The sequence below is a fragment of the Sciurus carolinensis genome, chromosome 3 (genome assembly GCF_902686445.1).
Source record: "Sciurus carolinensis chromosome 3, mSciCar1.2, whole genome shotgun sequence".
Classification (NCBI taxonomy): Eukaryota; Metazoa; Chordata; class Mammalia; order Rodentia; family Sciuridae; genus Sciurus; species Sciurus carolinensis.
This window is the reverse complement of record NC_062215.1, coordinates 17,319,207-17,345,934: the sequence shown is the minus strand read 5'-3', so window position 1 is coordinate 17,345,934 and position 26,728 is coordinate 17,319,207. Positions and strand designations below refer to the sequence as shown.

Below are 26,728 nucleotides of genomic sequence, written 5' to 3'. Positions count from 1 at the left end.
TGAAATTTACATAGAAAATGGTGATAAAGAGATAAATCAAAATGATAGGAGAATTGTTTTTGGATGGTAGGATGATAGGTAATTATTTATTTCCTTCTCTCCTCCTCCTTCTCTTCATAGCACCCTCCAAGGAGGGGTGTTTTTTCGCTATGTACTTTAACCAAAGCCTGTCTGTCTGTCTGTCTGTCTGTCTCTCTCTCTCTCTCTCTATACACACACACACACACACACACACACACACACATACACTTAAATTTTTAAAGAATCATGTAGGAAAACTCCTATATATTTCGCTGTAACCAGAAGAGAAAGAACTTGATTAAAAAGATTGAAATGCCAGACCCAGGTTTGAGTTTCTTCTAGGCTACTTAATTTTCATCTTTGTAGAATGGAAGTGATAGTTTCTAACCTGCCGGAACATTATGATCATGCAGCTAAAGTCCTTGACATAGTTCTTGGCACATATTATACGTTTAATAGAGGGTGTTTTGATTATTGCAGTTAGTACTATACAGGCGTTTAAAATATTTTTAGCTAAACAAGTTGGCAGGAGACCGAGCTTTTCTCAAGGAAGGGCTATGGTTTGGGGACCTCTGGAAGGCTGTATTTCCCCACACCTGTTGAAAATGTTTGCTAGCAGAGAGGCAGTCAGGCTTCAGACTGACTAGGAAACTTTACAACTACTTTCGGTGCCGGTGCCGGTGTCTGAGTAGTTCCTCTAAGGAATGCTGCCCCAAACTAGTTTCTACTTTTAGCTCAACCTGGGCAAATTTCCTTAAATATCACAATGAATCCGGCCCCGCCCACATACCTGCACCGGGTTGGTCTAAACATTCCCGGGGTTAATTCAATCCTTGAGAGTTTTCCGAGTTCATTGGCTGGGCAAATCGGAAATCCTTTGGCTTCTCTGATTGGCCGCGCTTGGCCTCGGGGTGGGGTACGTGGGCGTGATTTGCCGGAACGCGGTGAGCTGTCATTGGACTATGAACCCGGCATTTCCAGAGCTTCGTGCGGTCGCCTAGGTCGCGGGGGGCGGGCCTTCTCCCGCCCAGGCCCTTATTATCCTTTGCATTGGTCAGACGTGTCGTCACTCACGGAACAAGAAGATCATTGGGGCAGAGGCTCCAAAAGACGGTGGGTGATTGGTTGGTTGCTGTTCCCGCCCCCAGCTAGTCGCCATTTTACTGAGGGGAGCCGAAATCCTAAAGATAACGGAGTCCGTGCTGTTCCTGTAGCGGTTCTCAGAGAGGCGACAGGTGAGTCGTGGGCCGGAGCGGGACAGCCGCACTCAAGGCCTGACTAGATTTCCGACCCGACTGCGGACGAGTAACTGGGCAACAGCGGTGGCCTATCTGAAGGGGTCGGGGTCTGCTGTTCCTTCCCCGCCCTCTGTAGGGCCAGGCAGCCGACAATCCAGAGATGCCGAGCGGGCTTCGCCGCGTAGCCCTCTGCTTTCCCGACGGCCCGCGACTTGAGTGGCAGCGGCCAGGCGGCCCGGGCAGAAAGGGCACTCGGCGGCCTTATCCGGCCCCGCGCGCCCGGCCGCTGCTCAGTCTCACCTTGGCCACGGCTCTCGCTCGTGCCCTTGAGGTCTTACCGCCGTTTCTCCACGATGGACATTTGCTGCTTGTGGCAAGGGAGGGTGAGCGTGCCAGAGAGGTGGTTGACGATGTCTTGTTTTAGAGGGTCTCCTGCGGAGCTTGGGTGTCTGGGACCTCGCGCACAGGAGTAGGAAGACGAGGGAAGAGAAGCAAGGGGAAAACCAGCTAGGCTTGGGCAGGGGTGATCTGGCATTACCTGCCTCAGGGGACCTCGAAGCGGGAAGTACCTTCCCTCCCACAGCGTGTTCCTTACGGTTTTCCTCATCTGTGGGATTTGTCCTTATTTCGGAAACAAAGGAAAGGTATCTCTAGTTTTGTGAACCAACAAAGATTCTGAATGCTTCAGTGCACTGGGGTGTTTTATTTAGACCTGTAACAGACCTTTATGGATGATTAAAGCAGTCATTCTTGGGTCACTGTTCCTCATTTGTGTACAGGAGAAATGCTGTGTTCTCTCTCTCTTCTAGAAATGCAATGGTGTGTGACATAATCCATGATGTTAAGCTATTGTGGGAAACTTGAATTTCAGAGGTGGGTCCTCTGGAATTTAGTGACCTCCCCTCTGAGGTCGCTCGGGTCTGGATGAATAGAACTGGCTGATCTTGTTGAATCTTTTCCTCCTTCCCTTGAGTAAACCTTTCCTTGGTTCATAATTTAGAAGGAAAATCATATTCTCTGGAATGAGGATGTAGGTCGTTTTTCTTTTTGAATAGTTTTTTTCCGCTTCCAAGAACTTGGTTTTTTTGGGTATGGGGGATTGGACTCAGGGACGTTTAACCATTGAACCAATCCCCAGTCCTTTTAAATATTTTTTTTAGAGACAGGGGCTCCCTGAGTTGCTTAGGGCCTTGCTGAGTTACTGAGGCTGGTTTTGAACTCATGATCCTCCTACCTCAGCCTCCCTAGCAGCTGGTATTGCAGGGGGTGCACCACCATGCCCTGCTGAAAATCATTGGAATAGCAGGCTCACGTATATTAAAGAAAAAAAGAGTGTAATTTCTGCAAAGCTAGGCTGGTTTTGCTATTGCTTTTGCTTTATACACCCTACTAGGCACTCTACTGAAAAATAAAATTTTGAACATTTAATCTATTAGAAGCCTATATAGGGGGCTGGGGAGATAGCTCAGTCGGTAGAGTGCTTGCCTCGTAAGCACAAGGCCCTGGGTTCGATCCCCAGCATCCAAAAAAAAAAAGAAGTCTATATATAGTAATTACCTTTTGGGGAGTTATGATGGGGCAGGGCACAAGGAGAGTCTGTACCAGTAATCATCTTTTTTTGATCTGGTTACATAGGTGGGTTTGGTTCATGAAAATCAATTGAATTTACAGTTACCATGTTTATATCTGTAAGTAAATTACACTAAAATAAAAAGTTTTAAAAACTGGTGAGGGGCTGGGGATGTAGCTCAGTTGGTAGAGTGCTTGCCTTGCAAGCACAAGGCCCTGGGTTCAATCCCCAGCACCACAAAAAACAAAAACAAAAACAAAAAACTGGTGAAGGTCACCCCATAGAATACTGGATGCTACCGTACTTCTCAACTCTGCCTAGTTAATTTTTCTCTCGGGAGTGCAATATCCCAGTGCTGGATTTTATCAACTCAGAAATTTTTTTGGTTCTTTTCTGGGCACTGGTATTGTCTATTATTAGCCAAAGGCAACTACAGTTTCCAAGAGATATTGTTGTTTACCTGCCTTAAGGACTTTACTTCATATTGTGTAAAATAGCCTGGCACACCTATAATCCCAGCCACTCCAAAGGCTGAGGTGGTAGGGTTAGGGCCAGCTGTGGCAACTGAGCAAGACCCTATCTCAACATAAAAAATAGAAAGGACTGGGGGTGTAGCTTAGTGGTAGAGCACCCCTGGGTTCCATCCCCACTACCATACAAACACACACACATGCACACACACGCGGTCATGTTGTATAAAAGAAACAGATTCTGACTTCATAAATTCTCATTGCAAGAGAGTTTAGAACAAGGTGTAGATGTGTGTGATGTGACATTACTTCCATACTTAAGACGACTAAAGCCTGCCACCATAGTATAACATTGAGGCTGTGTTTCTGCATATCCCTCTTGGAAGCTGCAGTGGAAAATAGAATTTTCTGGCAAGGCATCAAAAGGCTTAGTTGAGTTTCCCTTTGAAAATGAGATACACTATTTCCTATTGGCCAAACGTACTTAACATTTTTTAATTTTTACTAGGAACTACCTCTAATTGCAACTTACAGTTTATGTATTTTGCTTTTATAACTCAGCAAAGAATAATTATTTGACTTTTTTTTCTTTTCTTTCAGTTACAGATTTAAACTACAATGGGGAATGTTTTTGAAAAGCTGTTTAAAAGTCTATTTGGGAAAAAAGAGATGCGGATTCTTATGGTGGGTTTGGATGCAGCTGGAAAAACCACCATCTTGTATAAATTGAAGCTGGGAGAGATTGTGACTACCATCCCTACAATAGGTATGTTAACAAATTTGGGAATTCCAGCTTACAAGTTTATAATATAATACTTTAATGTGCATCTTACATTATTAAATATTTATTTATTTTTGGAAATCTTTTCCAAGAGCATAGACTTTTTTTTTTTTTTTTTTTTTTTTTTGGTACTGAGGATTGAATCTAGGAGCACTCTACCACTGAGCTACATCCTCAGTCTTTTTTATTTTTTATGTTGAGACAGGGTCTTGCTAAGTTGATGAGGCTGGCCTTGAAATTGCGATCCTCTGGCCTTAGTGTTGAGTTGCTGGGATTATAGGCATGGGTCACTGTGCCTGGCCAAGAGCATAAACTTTTTGAGGTCCAAAACCAGGTTATATATACTTTCCTAGTTGCTCTTTAGAATCTTTAGCACATTCCTAGGTTTATAGAAGAGTCATATGAACATATTGAGGCTAAGCAAATTTAACCCTCTGTTTGGCAAAGAAAAGGATAGTAATAATTAAAACAGTGAGAAGAGTTCTGCCCTCCATTTCTCTCTGTGTGGATTCCAGCGTAAACCTGAGGTGGGAGCTGGGTATCTGCTGCTGCCTCCTCAGTCAGCCTCCATTCCAGCTGGCCTCTCAGTGGAAGCATCTCTTCCCACCAACTGCATTCCTAGTGTTTAAAGATGGAGTGTGATTTCTTCTCTTCACTCAACCTGAAGCCAGCTACTTGAGATGGTGTCCAAGTAAGACACTTGACAATCTGGCTGCATTAGTCTTACTGTGAATGAGTACTGTGTTTTATGGGTTCTTTAAGGGATTTGCTAAGGCAGTTTTGACAGAACCTAATCTTTGTCTTGTTAACTGCCAGATTCCTGAGTGAGGATACACTCCACAGGACGACATGTAATGTTAGCACTGTCTGAGTGCCGGGTGGGACCAGGACCCAAATGATCCACTTTCCCATTGGGCTATAACTTCAGAGATTGCAACATTTGAAGAAGGCATAAAATTTCATACATACAGAAAAATATAGAAGGTTTTGAAAAATGTTCTATTAAGATTTTTGTGGATATTTGTAAAATCATATCCATGCTGTTTTCTCACTTACTTTGCATTGACAATACATTTATTTTACCCACTTTCTATGTTATTTCCTCCCTAAATGACTTTCCTGACTTCTTTCTCCCCCATCCTCCCTTTATGTGGTAAACATCAGCTCAGTCTTTTGGTCTCAGTTTAAACTTTATTTTTTAAACATTATTTTTCATGTGCACCTTTCCTGACCCTTTGAACCTATTTCCTCCTGATCTAAATTTTGACAGTAACTTGAAATTCTTAGTAACTTCTCAGTTACTAACATAACCGTGTGTAATTTCTGATTTACTGTTTCTCTTCTTCCCAGCAATAAGAGCAGGAATCATGTTCATCTTCGACACTGTTCCCAGTGTTTAGTAAAATGGCCTAGCACATGTTGGGTGTCCAGTAAATATTTGGTGAATGAGTTGAACATCAGTGTTGTGTATATTATTAAACTGATGACCCCAATGAATCATGACCCTCAGTAACTGAGCCCTTGAGCAGTCCCCTTCCACAATGATGCTGAACTTGGCCACCTGATTTGCTTTAGTCAGTGAGACATCGGTGGATGTAATTAAAGCAGAGACTTGACAAGTACTTATGTCGTGGAACTTGCCTTCACTAAAAACTGTCACCATCAGTTGAGGAAGCTGCTTGCTCTTTGAGGATGAAAGAACACTGCAAACTGGGCATCATGGTGCATGCCTATAATCCCAGCTGTTCAGAAGGCTGAGGCAGGAGGATTGAAAGTTCAAAGCCAGTTAGCAATTTAGGAAGGCCCTAAGCAAGTTAGCAAGACACTGTTTCTAAATAAATCTAAAAAAGGACTGGGGATGTGACTCAGTGGTTAAGTGCCACTAGTTCAATCCCCCCATACAAGAAAGAAAGAAAGAAAGAAAGAAAGAAAGAAAGAAAGGAAGGAAGGAAGGAAGGAAGGAAGGAAGGAAGGAAGGAAGGAAGGAAGGAAGGAAGGAAGGAAGGAAGGAGAGAAAGAAAGAAGAGAGAGAGAGAGAGAGAAAGAAAGAAAGAAAGAAAGAAGAGAGAGAGAGAGAGAAAAAGAAAGGAAGGAAGGAAGGAAGGAAGGAAGGAAGGAAGGAGAGAGAAAGAAAGAAAGAAAGAAAGAAAGGAGAGAGAGAGAGAGAAAGAAAGAAAGAAAGAGAGAGAGAGAGAGAGAAAGAAAGAAAGAAAGAAGAGAGAGAGAGAGAGAGAGAGAGAAAAAGAAAGAAAGAAAGAAGGAAAGAAAGGAAAGAAAGAAAGAAGAGAGAGAGAGAGAGAGAGAAAGAAAGAAAGAAAGAAAGAAGAGAGAGAGAGAGAGAGAAAGAAAGAAAGAAAGAAAGAAGAGAGAGAGAGAGAGAGAGAGAGAGAAAGAAAAAGAAAGAAAGAAAGAAAGGAAAGAAAGGAAAGAAAGAAAGAAAGAAAAAGAAAGAAAGAAAGAAAGAAAGACCGACCATGAAACAGTAGAGAGAGAGGCCCAGGCCCCAACTGTCTTACTGACTGAAGGCATCTTGGGAGAAAGCCCAGCCAACCCAGAGAAGTGTTTTGGCGAAATAATGCTTAAATTGAGACCAAAAGAATGAGCTGGTGTTCACTAGATAAAGCAGGGAGGGACTAAGGAAGGTGTTGATACAGATCAAGGTTTTAATTTAATTTAATTTAATTTCTTTCAAATTTTAATAACTGATTAGTATTTCATTATATGGCTATATTTTTAATCTCCATTGATGGCTAGATTATTTGCCATTGTATATTTTCGTAAATGATGCCAAAGTAAACATATTTCAAATTTTTGCAAGCATGTTCTTTATTTTCTTGCAATAATTTCTGGAGGTGGGTTTGCTAATATAACAAATGTGTATTTTAAATGTATATATAGATTGCCAGACTGTTCTCTAAAAAGATTGCATCACCATTTTAGTGGTAATTTCTCCTGGATATTTACCAATCTAATAGGGGAAAAAACCACTTATACTAGAATGTCTATTTTGAGGGATTGAACCCAGAGATGCTTTACCACTGAGCTACCTCCCCAACTGTTTATTTATTTATTTATTTTTTATGTTAAGACTGGGTCTCATTAAGTTGCTTAGGGCCTTGCTGAGTTGCTGAGTCTGACTTCAAACTTGAGATTCTCCTGCCTCAGCCTCCTGAGCATCTGGGATTACAGGCATGTGCCACACTGCACCTTGCTAGGATGTCTTTTATGATAAGTGAATATATTCAAATATACGTTGGTCTTCTGTAACTTTATTTTAATACTGTTCAGTTATTTTTCTGTTGGGATGTTTGTCTTTTAATGATTTGAAAAGACAAAGTGACCCAGGAGCTCTTGTTATATGTTCATTTTCCAGTTGATGATTTGTCTTTCAGCTTTGATTTTTTCTGTGTTTTGCTGTAGGAAATTTTTAAATTATTAGGTAGCCAAATTTACCAGTTTTTTCTTTATTTAATTTTGATAATTTTATCAGTTTTTTTGATATTAGGCATTGAACCCAGGAGCACTTTATCACTGAGCTATATCCCTAGTCCTTTATTTTATTTTGAGGCAGATGTCACTAAATTACTGAGGCTGGTCTTGAACTTGCTATCCTCCTGCCTCAACCTCCTCAGTTTCTGGGATAAGAGGTATGTGCCACTGTGCTTGGCTAGTTTTGGTCATATTTTTAGATCTTAATGACTTCAAGATCATAAAAATAGTCACCAATATTTTCTTCTGCTATTTTTATGATGTTTTACATTTTTATTTTATAAAACATTTTATTCATTTGGAATTTATGTTATTATGAACAAGGTGAAAAATATTTGATTATATTTTTCAAGTGGGTAGACCAGCGCTGTCCAGTTGCTCTTTCTGTAATGATAGAAATGTCCTGTGTGTGCTGTCCATTGTGGTGGTTAGTAGCCACAAGTGACTGTTGAGTACTTGAAATGTATGTGGCATGTGCAATTGAGGAACTGTGCTTTGGATTGTATTTAACTAAATAAATTAGCTGCACATGACAAGTGGCTACATATTAGACTTTGCAGAAGTAGACAGTTACCCACTGCCATTTGTTAAATAACTTTTCCATGCTGATGTGATATTTAGTGTCACATACTAAATTCTCACTGGTATGTGTGTCTTTTTCTAGACCACTTCCTATTGTAGTCATTTGAATTCTATTCAGTTATTACTAGGATTTGGTAATATCTTTAAAAATAATTCATTATCTTCAGAAATTTCCTGACCAGGTTCACTTGCTTATTTATTCAGATTGCCAGATAATTTTGGCAAGTTTCCTGCAAACCTCCCTCCTCCCCTCCTATAGGATTGGAATGGCATTAAACATATATTTATTCAGCAAGAATTTAGCTTGTTGCAGTGTAATGAGTGTCTCTCACTAAAACAAGGCATGATAAGATCGAGATTTGGAAGGTGAGTACGTCCACTGTTTCCACTGTTACTGTGGACCCTGGCAGTTAAGTTTGGGATTTGGGATATGGGAAGCCAAGGAGAGATTATTATTATTATGATTTTTTTTTTTTTTCTGGTACTAGGGATTTAACCCAGGCCCTTGCACATGCTCAGCAAGTACTCTACCCCTGAGCTATATCCCCAGCCCTTTATTTTATTTTGAGACAGTGTCTCACTAAGTGACCCAGACTGGCCTTGAATTTATGTTCCTCCTGTCATAGCCTCCCTAGTAGCTAGGATTACAGGTACATACACCACCTTGCCTGGAGAGATTATCTTTTCTTTTTTAATTTAAAATATTTCAATTAAACAAATATGTGTAAAACTGATAGACATTATGTCTACATTATGTGTTTTTCTCCCTCCCCTCTCTACCTCCCCTTAGTACTGGGGAGGTGGGGTACTTTACCTCTGAGCTACATCCCTATCCCTTTAGATTTTTTATTTTAAGACAGGGACTCGCTAAATTCCTGAGACTGACTTCAAACTTTCGATCCTCCTACCAGAGCCTCCTGAGTCACTGGGATTACAGGTGTGCACCACCATATCTGGCTCTACATTGTATGTTTTTAACATGGTGCTCTGATTAGAAAATGGTGAATGGCTGGAGAGAAGAATGTCTACAGGGAGATTGTCAGACTGTTTCAGCAATTGAGGCTAGAAATTATGATTTCTTGAGTTAAAGTGACTTTTAGATATTTTTGAAGTTGAACTAGTAAGGTTTGGTAGTGGGATTTTGAGGGGGAGAGAGAGTTGGAAGTATGTGGGATACCTCCTAGGTTTCCAGTTTGTGGAGTAAAGTCAATGAGGGAGGAGTAGGCTGAAAGGGATCTTAAGTTCCATTTTTGACAGATTGCTTTATTTTGGGACCTCGCAGACATCTAATTGAAAATGTTTTATTATAAGTCTGAAACTTAGGACAGAGGTCTGGGCTGGAGGACATACATTTGAGAATTGTTAGTACAGTTGTTGGATTGCCTTTGGAGGGGTGTGGAAAGAGGAAAACGGATGTGGCAGGTTGGATTTGTGGGAATCCATGGTAAGGATCATTTGAATGTGGCTGTACTCACAAAAGAGGCTGAGAAGGTACAACTATAGAGATAGAAAATGGGATACCAGGGAAGAGTGAGTTTCAAGGAGAAATTAAGCAGTAGGGTCAGATATACAATCAAATTACGTAAGAACTAGAAAGCATGTGTTGGATTTGTTGAAATGGAGATTTTTGCTGACTCCAGTGAGACCAGCTTCTGAACACGGTTGAGCAGGTACTCTTGGGTGAGAAGTGACAAAGTATGCTCAGTAAATATAGCTGAATTTTGGGATATAGCTAAATAAACATGCTGAATCATAGAGATCTTTTATTTTAAAAGTGCAAAGAGAAGCTGGGTGCATGCCTTTAATCCCAGCGACTTGGGAGGCTGAGGCAGAAGGATCATGAGTTCAAAGCCAACCTCAGCAATTTAGTAAGGCCTTAAGCAACTTAGTGAGACCTGGTCTAAAAATAAAAAGGACTGGGAATGTGGCTCAGTGGTTAAGCGCCTTTGGGTTCAATTCCTGGTACCAAAAAAAAAAAAAAAAAAAAGTGCAAAGAGAAGGAGGTAACAGGTAGGTAGATATGTGGGATCAAGGAAGAGCTTTTTTTTTTTTTCCACCTTCTGGGGTTTTTTGTTTTGTTTTGTTTTGGTCTGGCTTTTGTTTTTGTGGTACAGAGGATTTAAACAAGGGGTGCTCTATCACTGAGCTGTATCTACCCCCATCTTTTCCTTTTTTGAAACAAAATCTCACTAAGTGGTCCTCAAATTTGCAGTCCTCCTGCCTCAGTCTCCTGAGTCACTTGGGATTATAGCTGTGTGCCACCATGCCTGGCAGAAATTTTTTTGGAGGGGGAAAAAAAAGGTGTAAAAGACTTAGGCATCCTGAGAACAAATGGGAGATATTTGGATGGGGGAAAAAGTAGCAATAGCAAAATATTCTAGTCTGTTTGGGTGGATGACATGTAGCACATAGGTAGAAGAATTGGCATTAGATGGTTGCTCCTTTCCATTCTTCAAAGATGGAGGAAGAAAAGTGTAGGTGAAGATGTAAGTAGTTTTTAAACTGTGTAGTGGAAGTGGAAGTCAGTTCCACAGATGACTTCTTTTTTGCTCTGAAATACACTGAAAGGTCTTCTGCTGAGAAAGGGAAGATGGTAGTTTGAGACACAGGCATGACGAACAGCATAGTAAGCCAGCACATTCTTTTCTATAAGCTGTAGTTCAGCTAGCAAGCTGCTTTGTAAATTGAAAGTACTATCTAAATGTTAGTTGATATTTTGAATTGTTCAATTAGCAAAAATCATAATTCAGAGTTTTTCCATCTTTCCAATTTAGGTTTCAATGTGGAAACAGTAGAATATAAAAATATCAGCTTCACAGTATGGGATGTCGGTGGCCAGGACAAAATCAGACCTTTGTGGCGACATTATTTCCAGAACACCCAAGGTAAAGTTTGGTACTGTATATATTAAATGTATCTAAAGATGCTGGAAAAGATAATGGGGTGGTGCTCAGCTTTATTTGGACTCTTAACTCATTTCCTCTTTTCTGCTGGCATCTCTTATTAGAAAAAAGAAAATTTTTTTTTTTTTGAGATGTTCCTGTGTTTCTAGAAAAGGAACTTGAGCTTTAACTCCTCTTAATTCAGAATGGTTAGAAAGTGGTTAACCTGGGGCTGGGGTCATGGCTCAGTGGTAGAGCACTTGCCTTGCATGCGTGGAGCACTGGGTTTGATCCTCAGCACCACATAAATAAATAAAATAAAGGTATTGTGTCCATCTACAACTAAAAATTTTTTTTAAAAAAAGAAAGTGGTTAACCTGATGAATTTCATCTTTTCAGTTCATTAAGGAATTATTTGCTCCTTAAATGAATTTCCAATATTTGAAGAGTTAAAATTCCATTAACTCTTTTAAACCTGTTGAGATTATCTGAAAATCCTGCCTCTAGAGAAAACAAGATGAACAAGGATGACTGAAACCCAGAATCCCAAATCCTGGTCACAGTTTTTCCCTGCTGTCCTGCTCTACACATACATGAACAGGCATGAATATCCCAGATCATCACCTCATTGGTTTCTTAAAAGTAGGGATTGTAACGTACTCATCCATCAATCTAACATTGTCTATATTTTGGATAAACAATGCCCTTACTGCTTATTGCTTATTAAGATAAGTCATAACTATTCACATCGTTTTTACACCCTGATTCTCATATAGAATCTTCACCATATGTCATCTGCTGATTACTCATTTTAGAATTTACTTGGGAGGCTGGGGAGATAGCTCAGTCGGTAGAGTGCTTGCCTTGCAAGCACAAGGCCCTGGGTTCGATCCCCAGCACTGCAAAAAAAAAAAAAAAAAAAAAGAATTTACTTGGAGTATATTACTTATGAAGATTCTGCTGCTGATGGGGTTTTCATTGCATATGTTTGATTGCCTTGAACTTGCCAATCTTTCCAGTCCAAACACCCAAGTCCACCTATCCCTTTATATTTTTCATCATTGTGTCAGAAGTTACCTTTGGACTTAGCTCTATTTGCAGTCATCTTCTCAGCCTGTAGATTTTAGACTGTCTTAGAGGATGATGTAATGAACTGCACACCCATGACTCAGCCTCTGCAGTTATCAACACTGTCCGTCCCTGAGTGATGCCTTTTACTCACACATCCTGCAGGGTTCATTTCTAACTGATGAAGTCTTGTTTTGTTTTGTTTTTTAATATAATCTGTATTTAATTATTATACTTCCAAAGTTAATGATTCCTTTATATTTAATATCCAGTCTTTATTCAAATTTCCCTGTTCTTATCAAACATAACCTTTCTGTTTGATTTGTCTGCATCCAGGATCAAAGTTCACATGTTGCATTTCATTTCTCTGTCACTTCACTTTCTACAACAATTCTCTCTCTCCCTCTCTCTCTTTTTTTATTTTTCCTATGCTGGATGTTTTGGCTAAATTCTTGATTCTGCATTCTGAATCTGTCTGATTACTGTGAGACCATTTAACTTGGTTTTTAAATCTGTGGATCCCCTGTAAACTGGAAGCTCGTTATAGAGGCTTGATTAGAGTCCAGTTCATTTTGGGGGCAAGAATACTTAAGTATTCATCCTATTATATCACTTACTATATATATATATATATATATATATATATATATATCTCAAGAGGTTTGTTTATTGCAGTTAAAGTATTTTTTTTTCCTATTTAAAAAGATTTTTATAGCCAAACAGTGGCGCACACTTATAAACTCAACTACTCAGGAGGTTGGGGCAGGAGGATTGCAAATTTGAGGCTAGTGTGTACAACTTAGTGAAACTCTGTCTCAAAAAAATAAAAAGGGCTGGGGATGTAGCTCAATGTCAGAGCATTTGCCTAGCATGCAGGAGGAGGCCCTGGGTTTAATCCTCAGTACTGCTCCTCTCACCAAAAAAAAACCATTATTGTGGTAAAATATGCATAACATAAAGTTTACCATTTTGACAGTTCTTAAGTGTTCCATTCAGTGGCATTAAGTACAATCCTAGTGTTTTGCAATCGTCATCACTATCCATTTCTAAAACTATTGCATCACCCCCAACAAAAACCCTACTCAACAGAACCTCCATACCCATTAAGCAATAACCTCTTACCCTTATTAACCTTTATTCAACTTTCTGAAATTGCCTATTTTGGATATTTCAAGTAAGTTGGAATCATGTAATATTTGTTCTTTTGTACCTGAGTGTCTGACTTCTTTCACTTAGCAGGGTTCCTCTGTATTGTACCATGTATCAGAACTCCATTCCTTTTATGACTAAATAATATTCCGTTGTTTGGAGAAAATCACCTTTTGTTTATCTATTGATGGACACTTGGGTTGCTTTCACCTGACTGTTCTGAATAATACTGCTTTGAATATTCAGGTACAAGTATCTGGTTGAGTCCTTGTTTTCAATTTTCTATTTTTTCCCCTGATACTAAAGATTGAACCCAGGGGCACTTTACCACTGACCAACATCCCCAGTCCTTTTTATTTTTATTTTGAGACAGGGTGTCTAAATTTCTGGTAGACTGACTTTGAACTTACCATCCTCCACCCTCAGCCTCCCAAGGAACTGGGATTACAAGTGTATGTCACTGTGCCAGCTTCGTTTCATTTCTTTTGGGTATATACTTAGGAGTGGTACTGCTACGTAACTGTTTTTGTTTTCTGTTTTTTTGTGGTGGTGGTGGTGGCATATAAAATTTACCATCTTAATCACTTTTTGTTTTGGTACCAGGGTTTGAACCCAGGGGTGCTTTATCACTGAGGCATATCCCTGTGGAGCCACATTGTGTTTTTAAATTTTTTTTTATTTTGAGACAGAGTATCAATATATTGCTTACGGCCTTGCTATGTTGCTGAAGCTGACTTTGAACTCAACATCCTGCTGCCTCAGCCTCCTGAGCCACTGGTTACAGGCGTGCGCCACTGCGCTCAGCTTAATCACTTTTAAGCGTATAGTTCTGTGGAATTAAATGCACTTTATAATGTTGTATAATCATGACAATCATCCATCTTTATTAGTCTTTTCATCTTGTAAAATTGAAATTCTGTATCCATTAAACAATAACTCCCTATCTTTCCTTCTACCTAGCCCCTGGCACTGCCAAGTTTTTACGCTGTCAGTGATGCCAAATGAGTTCAGATGGTATCAACCTACTTCCCTCAAAAGAAAGTTCCCCATCAACCTTTCACCTCATGATTTTAGCTTCCATTAAGGGCTGTTGCGTAGATCAGTTAATTCATTAGAAGTTACAAAATGGTGATTTCTCTAAATCCTATTATTCCTTCTTGCATTTATTAGCTGTAATCTCTCTAAACAAAGAATTCCCTCATTGAAGATTTGGTTTTCCTGAAATACAGTTTGTTCAGGAAGGCAGGATAAATGCTTCATTCTTTTATTGATTTTTTTTTTTTCTCTTTGAAGAAACCACTTGATAACCCCAGTGACTTCCATCGTGCGGCTTAGATTTTTTTATTCAGTTCATTGCAGATTTTTTTTTTGATAGCTCAAGAATATCTGTTTATCTTGGACTGACACTTCCCAGTTTGGCTAAACCTTTGCAGTTCCTCATCTGAATTAAAAGCAGAATACTTGGGTTCGAACCACACAGCTCTGTCAACCTTGAGTAACTTCGCTGATCTCTTCTGTCTCCATTTCTTCATCTTCAAATGGAGATGCCTGCATCACTGGGCTGAAATGAGATTCATTTTATAAAATGCTTCGTTCTGTGGCTGAGCCAGCAGGCACTCACACTGAAGCCCAAATTGTTTGAGGTTTTACTTTGTCGTTCTCTGGCAAGATTCTTTTTTTCTACCCTGCTCACGGTTTTCACATTCAAACACCACATTGAAGTACCTTTTTGTCTTCGGTCTTCTGTTCATAACAAGCCTAATTTTACTGAATTTCAGTAACTATTGCTTTGATGGCAGCGAGCTGGCTTTTTTCTAGGTCCTCGGGGTGGGTAATTTGGGCTCTTCATGAAATAGCAAATGGGAGCATTTGGAAGAATGAATTTGCTGTCTCTGGCTGGACCACATGTCTCAGCCATGAGTAGTCTTGGATGCTGCCCCTGTTCTTTCTGCCAACTTCCCAAAGGTCAGGCTGTCTTTTCAATTTTCTGTATCAGTGTGTCAAGTATGACAGAATTTAATGCATGCTTTAGCTGTCTATTAAGACATTTTACTGTGTGGGTTTTACCTGTATGGATTGGAATTTGAACTGTTTATGCAGTTTCTTAATGGATATGTGGTATAGAATGCATACAGTGCTCCCTTCTTATGCGGAAAGATTTTTTTTTTTAATCCTTGATTATAGGTGCAGTTATTTTAATTTGTTGAATGGCAATATATTTATATGGTTTAAAATTTAAAAATAAGGAAAAGGGTATATAGAGAAAAATCACTATTATTCCTCAGTTCCTCTCCATAGATAACCACTTGTATATCTGTCTAGACATTTAATGCATCTACACGTGAGTGTGTATATATACGTGCATGCACACATGCACATACTTTTTTTGTGTGTGTGTGTGGAGCTGGGGATTGAACCCAGGGCCTTGTGCATGCGAGCCAAGCACTCTACCAACTGAGCTGATATATCCAGACCCACACATGCACATACTTTTAAAAAAACACTATGCCATTCATGTACAAACGTACCTTTTCTGGTTTCTCTTAGGTCAGAAGTGTAGTCAGTCTGATGCTAGATTCTAGATAAGCTTATGTGAAAATGGAGTATAAAATAGGATCTAGTATCGGGCAGTTTTATTGTTATTAGGAATGGCAAAGGGATAACATGTCAGCTTCTGCTCTGTCAGTTTTGTGTTAGAGTCTTAAGAATCTCCTTGAATTTTTGGCTTGTTATGATTAGAGTTCAGAACTGCTGGTAACATATCAAACATTTGGGGGAGTTTTGAATGTTTTGCATTTTTTCATTTTTAATCTGATGTGATGTCACTGGTATGAATTTGATTCACATCCGAGCCTCAAGCATGCAGAAGCATGGGCACTTGTACTTGCCGTCATAGGCTCCCCCAGCAGCTGAGTTAGGCAGCTCTTGTGGGCCTGGGATGCACAGAGACCAAGGGTGAAGGGCCAGCCCTGGTTTTCTTCCCTAGACAATTGTGAAATCTCATTGTCAGAGGGAACTAAGAGGTCATCTTGTCCCACTCCCCTTTCCCTTCTGCAGTGTTCCCAGGAGTTGTGCCTTAAGCTAGGCATAAATTCCCTGTGGCAGGAGAGCCTCCTGAGGCAGCCTGTGACATCTCCAGCCCTGCCAAGCCTGATCAGTGCTGACTTTCTATAGATTTGTTTTACCCACCTGGCCTTTGGTCTCCTTACAGTGACAGAAACTACCTTGGAACCTTTTTATGCCACAGCCTTTCAGATGCTCAAAGACTGCCCCCAGTCCCTCAATGAAACTTTTTCTCTAGGTGAATCTCCCGGCTATCAGTTATTCTTCTTATGTCCTGGTCATTCTTTGAGTTCCTCCAGTTTACCGGCATCTTAGAGTAGGGGTCCAACGCTTCCCTTGTAGAGTTGCCAGGACAGTCTGGCTTAATGTATCTGAAAGTCCACTCGTTATCATCAGTGTCCCAGAACCTGAACTGGGACAAGTCAGTTCTTTGGACATCCACTTCACACTTTCATTTCAAATGGCTTACTGTTAGCCAAACACCAAGTTGTTGTTACTCTCACGTGGATAACTGCTGAAGACTGAAGTCTTGCCTGTCCTGTGCCTGGATGGAGTGTTGCATACCTCTTGTGTACCTCCTCTGCAGATTCTTTTTTTGTTCGTTTTAGTTGTAGATGGACACAATACCTTTATTTTATTCATTTTATTATGTGGTGCTGAAGATCAAACCCAGTGCCTCTCACGTGCTAGGCAAGCGCTCTACCACTGAGCTACAACTATGGCCCCTCTGCAGATACTTTTGGCCCTGCTTCTTCCTCCCTCCAGTGTAGCAGTGACTGGGTTTGTGCAGGTTCCAGCCACCTTTACTCAGATGCGAGATGGTGGTACCTTGCTTGTAATTTAACCTGACCCAGGTATCTCACTTCCTGGGATTTCTCTGATGTTATGGTGTGAGCTGCAAATGTTCCCGTCTGGGGTGCTAGGTTTGTTTTCTCTTTTCAGCCAAGAATTGAAGAACAGGGCACAGATAGCAAGAAAGTAGGTTTACTGAAAAAAGAGAGAGATACAGAGATAGACTTCTCCGAAGAGTAGAAACCCCAGAGCTGGTAATCTGCAAGGGGAGTTTTGGCTTCTTCTTATGGTCTCTGGAATTTCCTCCTTTCCTTATCTTCTCCTCTATCCACACACTTCTCACTATTACTGATTGGTGTCCCTCTGTCCACATGTCTGTTTTAGTTGTTCTACTGGATTCCCCACTTAGGAGCATGAGTACAGAAGTGTCTTTCTGATTGGGTCCCCCACTTGTGTCCACAAGCACTTTCATCAAGCAGGAGGTTGACCTCATCGGAAGACCCTCTCCATGCTCCTTTGTTCTGGTGGTCCTGCCCCTGATCTTCTCACTTGCCATCTTGTCCTGGCTGCCTAAGCCCTTCTGGATCTCCCTCAGAAAAACTTCTGAATATCCATTACCTTGAGTTGGGCCAGATTTCACAGGTTAAGGGTATAGTCTTACGTAAGATTCCCTCACCAGCTATAGCAAGTTCAGGGTTCCCAAACCACCCTCACTTCCAACTAGATGACTGTAAAATTTGCTGTTTTCTCCTGTCGCTATAGGTTTGATAGTTTGCTTAATTGACTTATAGAACTCCTGAAAGCACTGTATTTAAAAATTGACTTGATTATGGCAAAGGATACAAGTGAACCAATCAAAAGGAGAGACACGTAGACCTGGGCGGGTACCAGACACAAAGCTGCCATTCTCCACCCCCCACCCCAGCCCCCTATGGATTCAGGATATGTTATCTTTTAGCATCTGATGTTGTGACAGTATACAAATGGCCAACCAGGGTGGTTTACCTGAGCTTTCAGGTACGGTTTTTATCAGGGCTTCATTACAGAGGCAGGACTGACTGAATCACTGGCCAGGTGAATCCAGCCCTGTGGCCCCACTCCCACCCCCAGGTGATCTTGTTAGCATAAACTACCTTGGGTCTGCCATGAGTCACCTCGTTAGCATTAACTATCAGGTGTAGGCCTACCATGATGACGGAGGTGCTTCTCTCACTATGAAAATTCTAGAGACAAAGATCAGCCAAATCCTTTTTTATACAGATGCTCAGGGAAATCGCTTAACCCAGGAGTGTGACCCAGTAGTATGAGTGGTCTAATATCTGTGGCATTCTTCTTGACCAGTGTGGGATGAGTAGGGAAGGGTAAATGTTTTGTCCCCTGGGTGGACAATTCTGAGAGACTTTTCATATGGCTTCTTAGAATGTTCAACAGCATCAAGCACTGGTTACATAACAGTGGCCAATTGGATGACTCAGCTTTATAGTAGCTGTCCCCAATTCTCTGATTTGCTCCCTACATCCCTTACTCTTACTCCCTGGAATGTCCCAGAGAAAACACCTGCACCTGGGCCCTGGCCTCCAGCTTTGCTTTCTGGGAACCAGCCCTGAAACACTTCTTCTATTAAACTTTGAATATTTTTCAAGATCTTTTTTTTTTCTCTAATAGAGAAATTAAGTGACTAAGAAATGAGCCTAACCTTTTCTCTGGGTAGTCCTGTTATTGTTAGGCTGGTGAAGGGCTGTAATACTTGTATGGCAGCTTCCTAACTCTAGAGATCACCTGTCCCTTCATAGTGATTGCTCTTAGTGAAATTGCACCAGAGGCAGGGAGCAGCTCTAAGATGTAAAGGCAGCTTCCCTTCCTACGTTCACATTACTAACATGTAATTTCTTTCCAGGTCTGATTTTTGTGGTTGATAGTAATGACAGAGAGAGGGTCAACGAGGCCCGGGAAGAACTAACCAGAATGTTAGCAGAAGATGAACTCAGAGATGCAGTTTTATTGGTGTTTGTAAATAAACAGGTATTTTGTTGGTTTTCTGAATACTGGGACTGAAATTTACTGATAGAGGTCTCACCTAAATATCTCGATATTTAAATTAGAGGTCTGCCTCCCTCTCTCCAGTCTTAACCCTAACCTCTCCCACCATCTTACCTTTGGAATGCTTTATATTCATTCATTCACTCCGTGAATAGCTGATTGAGCAGCTACTAAGTTCCCCACTCTGTTTTAGGTTTTGGGTAAATATCAATGAGCCAGACAGACAAAATTCCCTCTGCTCATGGAGTTGACATTCTAGTGGGAAGAGAGACAGTCAGTAAATAAATAATCTGTGATGCCTTGGGTGATAAGTGTTGAAGTGACTTTCTGAGCCAAGAAGTAGGGAGCCTCATGGTTCTAGGAGCAGATGAATGGGGGAACAAAAGGAGGTGAGATTGGATCCTGTAGGGCCTGTGCTTGAGGAGGAAAGGACTTGTACATAAATGTAAAGCAGTAAAAGAAGAGCTGGAAGAGCGCAGAAGCGCCCGGCCTCAGGAGCTAAGCTGAACTCAGCATGAAAGAGAAGGGCGGGTGCCACGGAACCGTGCCAGCCTGAGGTGACCATGTTATACCAGGATGTGCTTCCTTCCACTTCCTCTGTGAAGGTGTTTGTTATGTAATTGAGATCATACTGTTTTGACAATGTTGTGATCTGTTTTGTCACTTCAGATTTATCAAGCACATTTTCTCTTGTCATTCCTCTCCTTGTAAACATGATTTTCCATGGTGGATGGATCATGATTCACTCAGCCATTACCCTGCTTGTTGTTCAGGTTGGATGTCAGTGCAGTTTCACTAGTGAACATGATGGATTTAGAAAATCATTTGTTGTTTTTTAATTGTAAAAACAACATATTTGCATGTAAACTTGAAAAGCAGTTCAAAATATCAAGTGAAATATTCTAATCCTGCTTTTCAGAGTAAAATTATTAAATTTTTAAAATCTCTCTCCAGAGATACAATTTTCTATACTTATAGCAGCAATTTTATGGTTGTATTTATGTTTAAATTCTAGAGATCATACTATGAGGTCCTTCCATCGGGTACATCTAGATCTTTGTTCTTCAATGCTAATATATTTAAATTCAGTTTGAGCTGTGTGCCAGGCATGGTTCTAGACACTTCGAATACATGAGGGAACAAGACAGTTTCCTGCCTTTGTAAAACTCGAATTCTAGTGACATTCCACTGAAACAATAGAAATTCTTGGGTAACAGTGGATCTGCTCAAAATATGTTATATGCATGTATGAATACATAGATAGATAATACATAGTAAACATAGGAAATAAGTAACTTTTGTAATATGAGGGTGAGTGCCATGTTAAAAAGATGGAGCAGGTCAATTAGAGGTCACAGAGCCTTGGGTCCCACAGGTCTTGGGCCCATCCTAAGAACTCTGGCTCTTGCTTTAAGAGAGAGGTAGTGGAGTTTTGATTGAATGATTCAATCTGACTTTCACTGACTGGGTTGAGAATAGGCTTTAGGGAGTAAGAGCAGAACAGGTAGACCAATTGGAAGTTGTTTCAGTAACTCCAGTGAAAAACTGGGGTGGCATTGAACCAGAGTAATTGTGAAAGAGGTGGTGAGAATTGGTCAGATTCTGCAGATTTTGTTTTTTGTACCAGGGATTAAACCCAGGGGTGCTTTACCACTGAGCCACATCCCCAGCCCCCTTTTTATATTATATTTAGAGACAGGGTCTCAATGAGTGGCTTAAGTTCTCACTAAGTTGCTCAGGCTGACCTTGAACTTGCGATCCTCCTGCCTCAGCCTCCTGAACCACTGGGATTACAGGCATGCACCACTGCACCTGGTTGCAGATATGATGGAAGAGCCACTGGGATTTCCTAATGGATTTGATGTGGACTTGAGAGAGAAAAAAATTAAAGATGATTTTAGGGTTTTTGACTTAAGCAACTAAAATAGAGAAGACCGGTTTAGGGTGCATCTTAGGAAGAAGAGCACATTTTATTGTATGGATACAAAATGACAAACTGACTTACATATTCTCTTCCTAGGATCTTCCCAATGCTATGAATGCAGCAGAGATAACAGACAAGCTTGGATTACATTCCCTCCGCCAGAGAAATTGGTACATTCAGGCTACTTGTGCTACCAGTGGAGATGGGCTTTACGAAGGCCTGGACTGGCTCTCCAACCAGCTCAAAAATCAGAAGTGACCTGAAACATTCCTTCCCCTGTGCATTGTGGCAAAGCCAGCTGGCCTCCTCTGGGTGCATGTGGGCGTGTGAGGAGCCTTGGTGGCTGTGTGGCTGGGAGTGGGGGCAGCTTTCTCACACCGTGCCTTATACACGCTATAAGAAAACCAGTATTATGTTTTAAGAAAACCAGTGTTACGTTTTAAACGCTACCTTCCATTTCAATGGCTTTGATGATGGTTTTTGCAGTTGATGGAGGAGTCCTGAGGGCTCCCTGGTGCACGACAGCCAGTAGTCTTCAGAGTGGAAAGGGGAGTTGGAGAGGAGTAGAGACAGGTCCGGTTACAGTCCTGGGTCTGGCATCTCTGCATACCTAGAGTCCTGTTAGATTTTGGTGTCATTTTGTAAGAAGGAAGGAATTGCTTCCAAAGTTAGCAGCTCACTTTTGAGTGCTTTAAAGCAAACGAGCCTCAAAAAGAACAGGTACTTACTATGGAGTAAAGAGGTTCAGATTGGAACGTTTCCCTTAAGTTCTACTTTAGCCGACTCCTGATTTTAACATGTTTTAGTTAAAGAAATCAGTGATTTCTTTGAGTATCAGGACAGTAACTCTAGAAAATTATCCAGTCTTTCCCTTAGGCTACTCCCTCTGTTACTTGCCAAATGGAGGCCCTTGGGGAGTAGCCCAGTGTGAGGCCACGGCTCTTCCTGGAGCCCCACAGTCCATGGTGGAGCAAGGGTTCCACTGGGGGGGAGAGGGAGGGCCAGGTGGAGGAAGTGAGGGATATTGTGGTTGTCTTCTGGTGTCACCATCCCGTCTCAGGTTTTAGGCCTGGAGGCTGCTGTTCCCACTTCCGTACTGTGCCCAGTGCTCTACACAAAGGAGGAGGCTCACTCCTGTGAGGAGCCTCACCATGTTCACTGTCTTAGTCCACCTTAGGATATTGGTTAGTTTCTCCTCCAGAATCTCACACCTGTGCATTGTGAAAGTTTGTGAGAAAGCCAAGAGGTTAATTTTGGGGAGGAAGTCCACTCCCTGCCACCCCTGGCATTGCCCCCAAGTTGGTGCTAAATCTTCTGTAAGAAACATCTCTTGTCTAGACCACTCTCCCTGGCTCTCACTCCCACTCAGATGGAGTAACATCTTAGGAACTGTTTGGAAACAGTTTTATGCTTTATGTTGTCTCCAAATATTAATTAGAGCTAGGTTCACTCAGCTTTGAGGTCTTTCGCCCAAACAGCTGTTGGCCACGTTTGTATCTGAACACTTCCACTGTTTAAGATTTTAAAATTCATTTTAAAAGAAGTCTTGATTCAGATTACAGAGATGGGAGGGTAAGTGAATTTTAACAAAAGTAAACCTTGTTCATTGATAACAATGAAGTTAAAATAGGAAAAAATGGTAAATGTGGGACGTAATGTTTTTCTTTAAAGAATTCTCATTGCAATACTAGCAAGCCCAGATTTGATTTTGAACAGTAATTCCTGAGAAATATTTAGATTGTACGCCTGAAATCGGCAGGGGCTGTGTCTCATACTTTTGTATTCATGCTTAGTCCAGTGTACCTGGTATGGTGCTAGGCCTCCTGAACACTCATGGATTGGTTGGATAATAAAGAACTTGCTTTGGAAGGAGGAGAGGATGGAAACAGACTTCTTGAACTATAAAATTTCTTCCCCTGCCATCTTAGACTCTTGAACATGCCTAGGTGCGTGTCCCAAGCATCCCTGTGGAGGCACTGCTCCGACCCTGGGCCTTAGCAGTCAGTGGGCCTTACACACTTTTCGCTGCAGTCTCTCACTGTGACTTTGGAGCTGGGGAGTCAGGGTAAGTGTAAGCGGGGAGCAGTTTTTAGCAAAGGCCCAGGTCCCTGAAAGCCATGTTCCCATCCCTGCGATGTTGCTCACTAATGCTCTTAGCCCCCATATTTTGGAGCCTCCGCTTGTTTGACTGAACTGGGCTACTAATCCTTGCGGTACAGGCCGTGAAAATCAGCTGTTGCAAGCCCTGCAATGCCTTGCGCTGCTCTTGCCCTGGGAATGCCTTGATGTCAGTGCTGGTGCCAGCCGGCCAGCAGCATTAATACAAGTGGCAGGAGACTTATTTTATCTCTTTCCTGCTCTATCTATCCAATTGATGCCACTACAAGTTCTGTCCATTCTAGCCATGCTAAGTGCTATAAGATCAGTTGGGATGCTCATGTAAAAAAGCACACAATTGGTTCCTGTTTTCTTCCTCTTTGTTTTTTTGTACTAAAGATTAAACCCAGAGGTGTTCTACCCCTGAGCTACATCCCCTGCCCAGCCTTCTTTATTTTGTTTTGAGACAGGGTCTTGCTAAGGTTGTTGAGGCTGATCTAGAACTTGAGATTGTCCTACCTCAACCTCCTGAGTCACTGGGATTACAGGTGTGTGCCACCTTTTCTTTTTTCCTTTTTTTGTATAATTCTGTGGGTTTGAGTATATTCAGAGTATACAACCATCACCACAGAAAGACCCTGGAACCACTGGTATCACCTCCCCGACCCTGACCTGCTAGCTCCTCATCCCTCTGTATTTCTGGATTTTCTTTTTGTGCACAGGTGAGGGGTCTGGGGAGCTGGCAGGTGCCTTAGAACTGTGGAAGCTGTAAGCCTGACCACAGCATCAGTCCTGAGCTACAGAGTGGCTGGTGAAGCAGAGCCCCCAGGAAAGAGCCCCTAGTTCTGGCTGTGGACTTCACACCTCGAGAGGGGAAGGGGTGACAATTGTGAAGAGGGATATTTGGTCACTGAGGTTGGAAGAGCTCTGGAGCTGGAATCAGACCCATAGAGCTCCTGTCCTCCACCTGCTGGATTCAGCTGACCATTCAACCTCTGACCCTCAACTTTCACCTGGAAGCAGAAGTCACCTGGCTTATCTGGGGATACCCCTGTGTGACTACCCAGAATATGGGATATTTTTGTGTATAGTGGGGGCTCCGTGAGTCAGTTCTACATGTCACAGAGCATGTAATTTGATCTGTTATAAGTAATGCCATAAAAGGGCTAAGGATAGTTAACACCTGCTGTTAGGACAGAAAAGGTGTGTTGTCTAACCTTTGAAGATTGTTTCCCGTGTGACACTTTAAAGTGACCTAGGTTCTTTTCACTCATCTCGGGTACAATTTACTGAGTGGTACATGAAAAATCTAATATTATGCTATTTTTTTTTCTTCACAATTTTTGATATTTTAAAAAAAATTGGGAACTTGGTGGAACATGCCTATAATCCCAGCTACTCAGGAGGCCGAAGCAAAGGATTAAAAGTGTGAGCCCAACCTGGGCAATTTACTGAGACCCTGTCTCAAAATAAATGATAAAAGGGGCTGGGACTGTAGCTCAGTGGTAGAGCACTTGCCTCCCATATCTGAGGCCCTGGCTTCAATCCCCAGTACTGCAAGAAAAAAACAACTTTGATGGTTGAGAGGTAGTCCCCATACTTCACACGTCACCAGTTTAAGAGTGTACAATCCAGTGGTTTTTGGTAAACTCACAGGTGTGTGCACCCATCACGCCAAATTCGAGAATATTTTCTAAAGAAAAGTCACCTTCGCTCTCCAGTAGTCACACTGCATCTCTCCCATACTTCAGCCCAGACAACCACTAACCACTGATCTACTTTCTTTGTAGGGGATCCTTTTTTTCTGGGGGCATATACTAGGGATTGAACCCAAGGGTGCTCCACCACTGAACTACATCCCCAGCCCCTCTTTAAAAATTATTTTTTATTTGAGTCAAGTTCTCCCCAAGTTGCCCAGGCTGACCTTGAACTTGTGATTCTGCCTCAGCCTCCCAGGTAGTGTGCACCCCTGAAGTACCTGGGAATGCTTTTTGAAATTTGTTTTTTTTCACCACCCCAAGGAGCATCGTGCTGAGAACTTTTCTCTTTAATGCATGGCACAGGAAGCCCTCTCTAGGAGGGTGTTGTGGCCACACAAACTTTGGTGGATGATCAGGCTGGGTGACTTACAAAGACGTCCGTCTATTACAACAGCTACCGTATCTGGCCAGTGCTAGCTTGCTGGGGCTTATTGCCACTAGGTGGTGCTGCTGCTCCACCGCAGCCGCCTCTCAAACCCTCCTGCCTGGGGTGTTCTATGAGATTTCCAAGTGTGGGGGATTCCATCTCCCTGCCTGTGGATAAGTGCTGGACACCAGGAGTAACCCAGAAAACAGGGATGTGTCTGCAAGAGAAAGGTGAAATAGGCACCCAGAGCAGAGTGCCAGTAACTAGTAATCGGGTGGGGGCAGCAGCAGTAACCCGGCAGCCAGACTGCCATCAGGCACAGTGGATATCATTCTACACTTCTGTACATCTTCTCTCAGGCACTCTCACATTTACATTACAAAAAGGGGAACCTCGGCCTTAAGATAAGTAACTTCCTGGAGGCCATGTCGACATGATTGAATACTAGCCTGGAGCAGCAGGGTCCACACCCAAGTACACACTGCTGCCTCGAAGTCTGCAGAGACACTGGCCCCCCAGAGTATGGCAGAGGAGGAGGAAAGGAAGCAAAGGCAAAACCTGCAATCACGTACCATGCATGGTGTTAATGGTGCTGTTAGCACAGAAAGACCAGGCCGGACGCAAATCTCACGCGTCATCTCAGCTCTTTATTCAGGGGGATGAAATGGTGCCCGTGGGCCCACTCTCCTGGTGGAAAATGAGCCGCTGAACAAAGAAAGGGACTGGGTTTATATAGGGTATTTTGAGGGGTGGGCGAGTGAACATGTATGTTTGCTTGGACACTCAGGAATGTGGGCCTTTTGGGTCAAGGTCTGCAGACAGCGCCTGAAGAGGATTTGCTTTGAAAGAGATGAACGAACGCCTCCCAGAGACTCTTTCCTTTAAGGTGATAAAACACCTCCTCCCTGTCTGCAGCTGGCTGTCACCTGGAAATCATTTGTCCTGGGAGATGAAGGCTGTCAGTGCATGGCCTTCATTTTTACTTCGTTTTCTCAGGCCTCATTATTTTGGGAATTTCTTATTCTGCATATCCATTAGGTGGAACAATTACAAATTTACCAAGAACCACCAAATTGTTCACTTACAATGGGTAAACTGTCTGGTGTGGAAGTTATACCCTGATAAAGTCACATGAGATTTATAATGAAACCAACAGTGCCGAGAACGCTGCTCAGCAGGGCTCAGCAGTGCTGCAGGCGCTTTGAGAGGAGGGGGAACGGACTTGAGCCTTGGCTTGAATTCCCTCCACACCAGGGAGCTCAGTGCCTCACAGCCAGCCTCCCAGCTGGCTTAGAATGTCTTAGAATCCTTAGAACTCTATCACTTGTTATCCTCTGTGTAAAATGAACCTCTTTGCTTTGCCATAGACCATGTGTTTGAGAGCTTGAGGACAGTTGTTGCATTTTATCAAGTCTTTTTTATCTTAGATAAATCC

The 26,728-nt window shown here is 41.9% G+C and overlaps 1 protein-coding gene across 2 annotated transcripts; it reads left to right on the top strand.

Annotated features, from left to right (window-relative positions):
* Positions 1-1,179: 1,179 nt before the first annotated feature.
* On the top strand, positions 1,180-23,501 carry LOC124980551 (ADP-ribosylation factor 2). Of its 2 annotated transcripts, none has more exons than XM_047546234.1 (5): positions 1,180-1,256; positions 3,900-4,065; positions 10,926-11,036; positions 19,003-19,127; positions 21,166-23,501. In XM_047546234.1, the coding sequence occupies exons 2-5, from the start codon at positions 3,918-3,920 to the stop codon at positions 21,325-21,327; spliced, it is 546 nt and encodes a 181-aa protein (XP_047402190.1). In that variant the 5' UTR covers positions 1,180-1,256; positions 3,900-3,917; the 3' UTR covers positions 21,328-23,501. The 2 variants fall into 2 exon arrangements, with proteins under 2 accessions (XP_047402190.1, XP_047402189.1); XM_047546233.1 differs by lacking the exon at positions 1,180-1,256 and adding an exon at positions 1,623-1,642.
* The last annotated feature ends 3,227 nt before the right edge of the window (positions 23,502-26,728 follow it).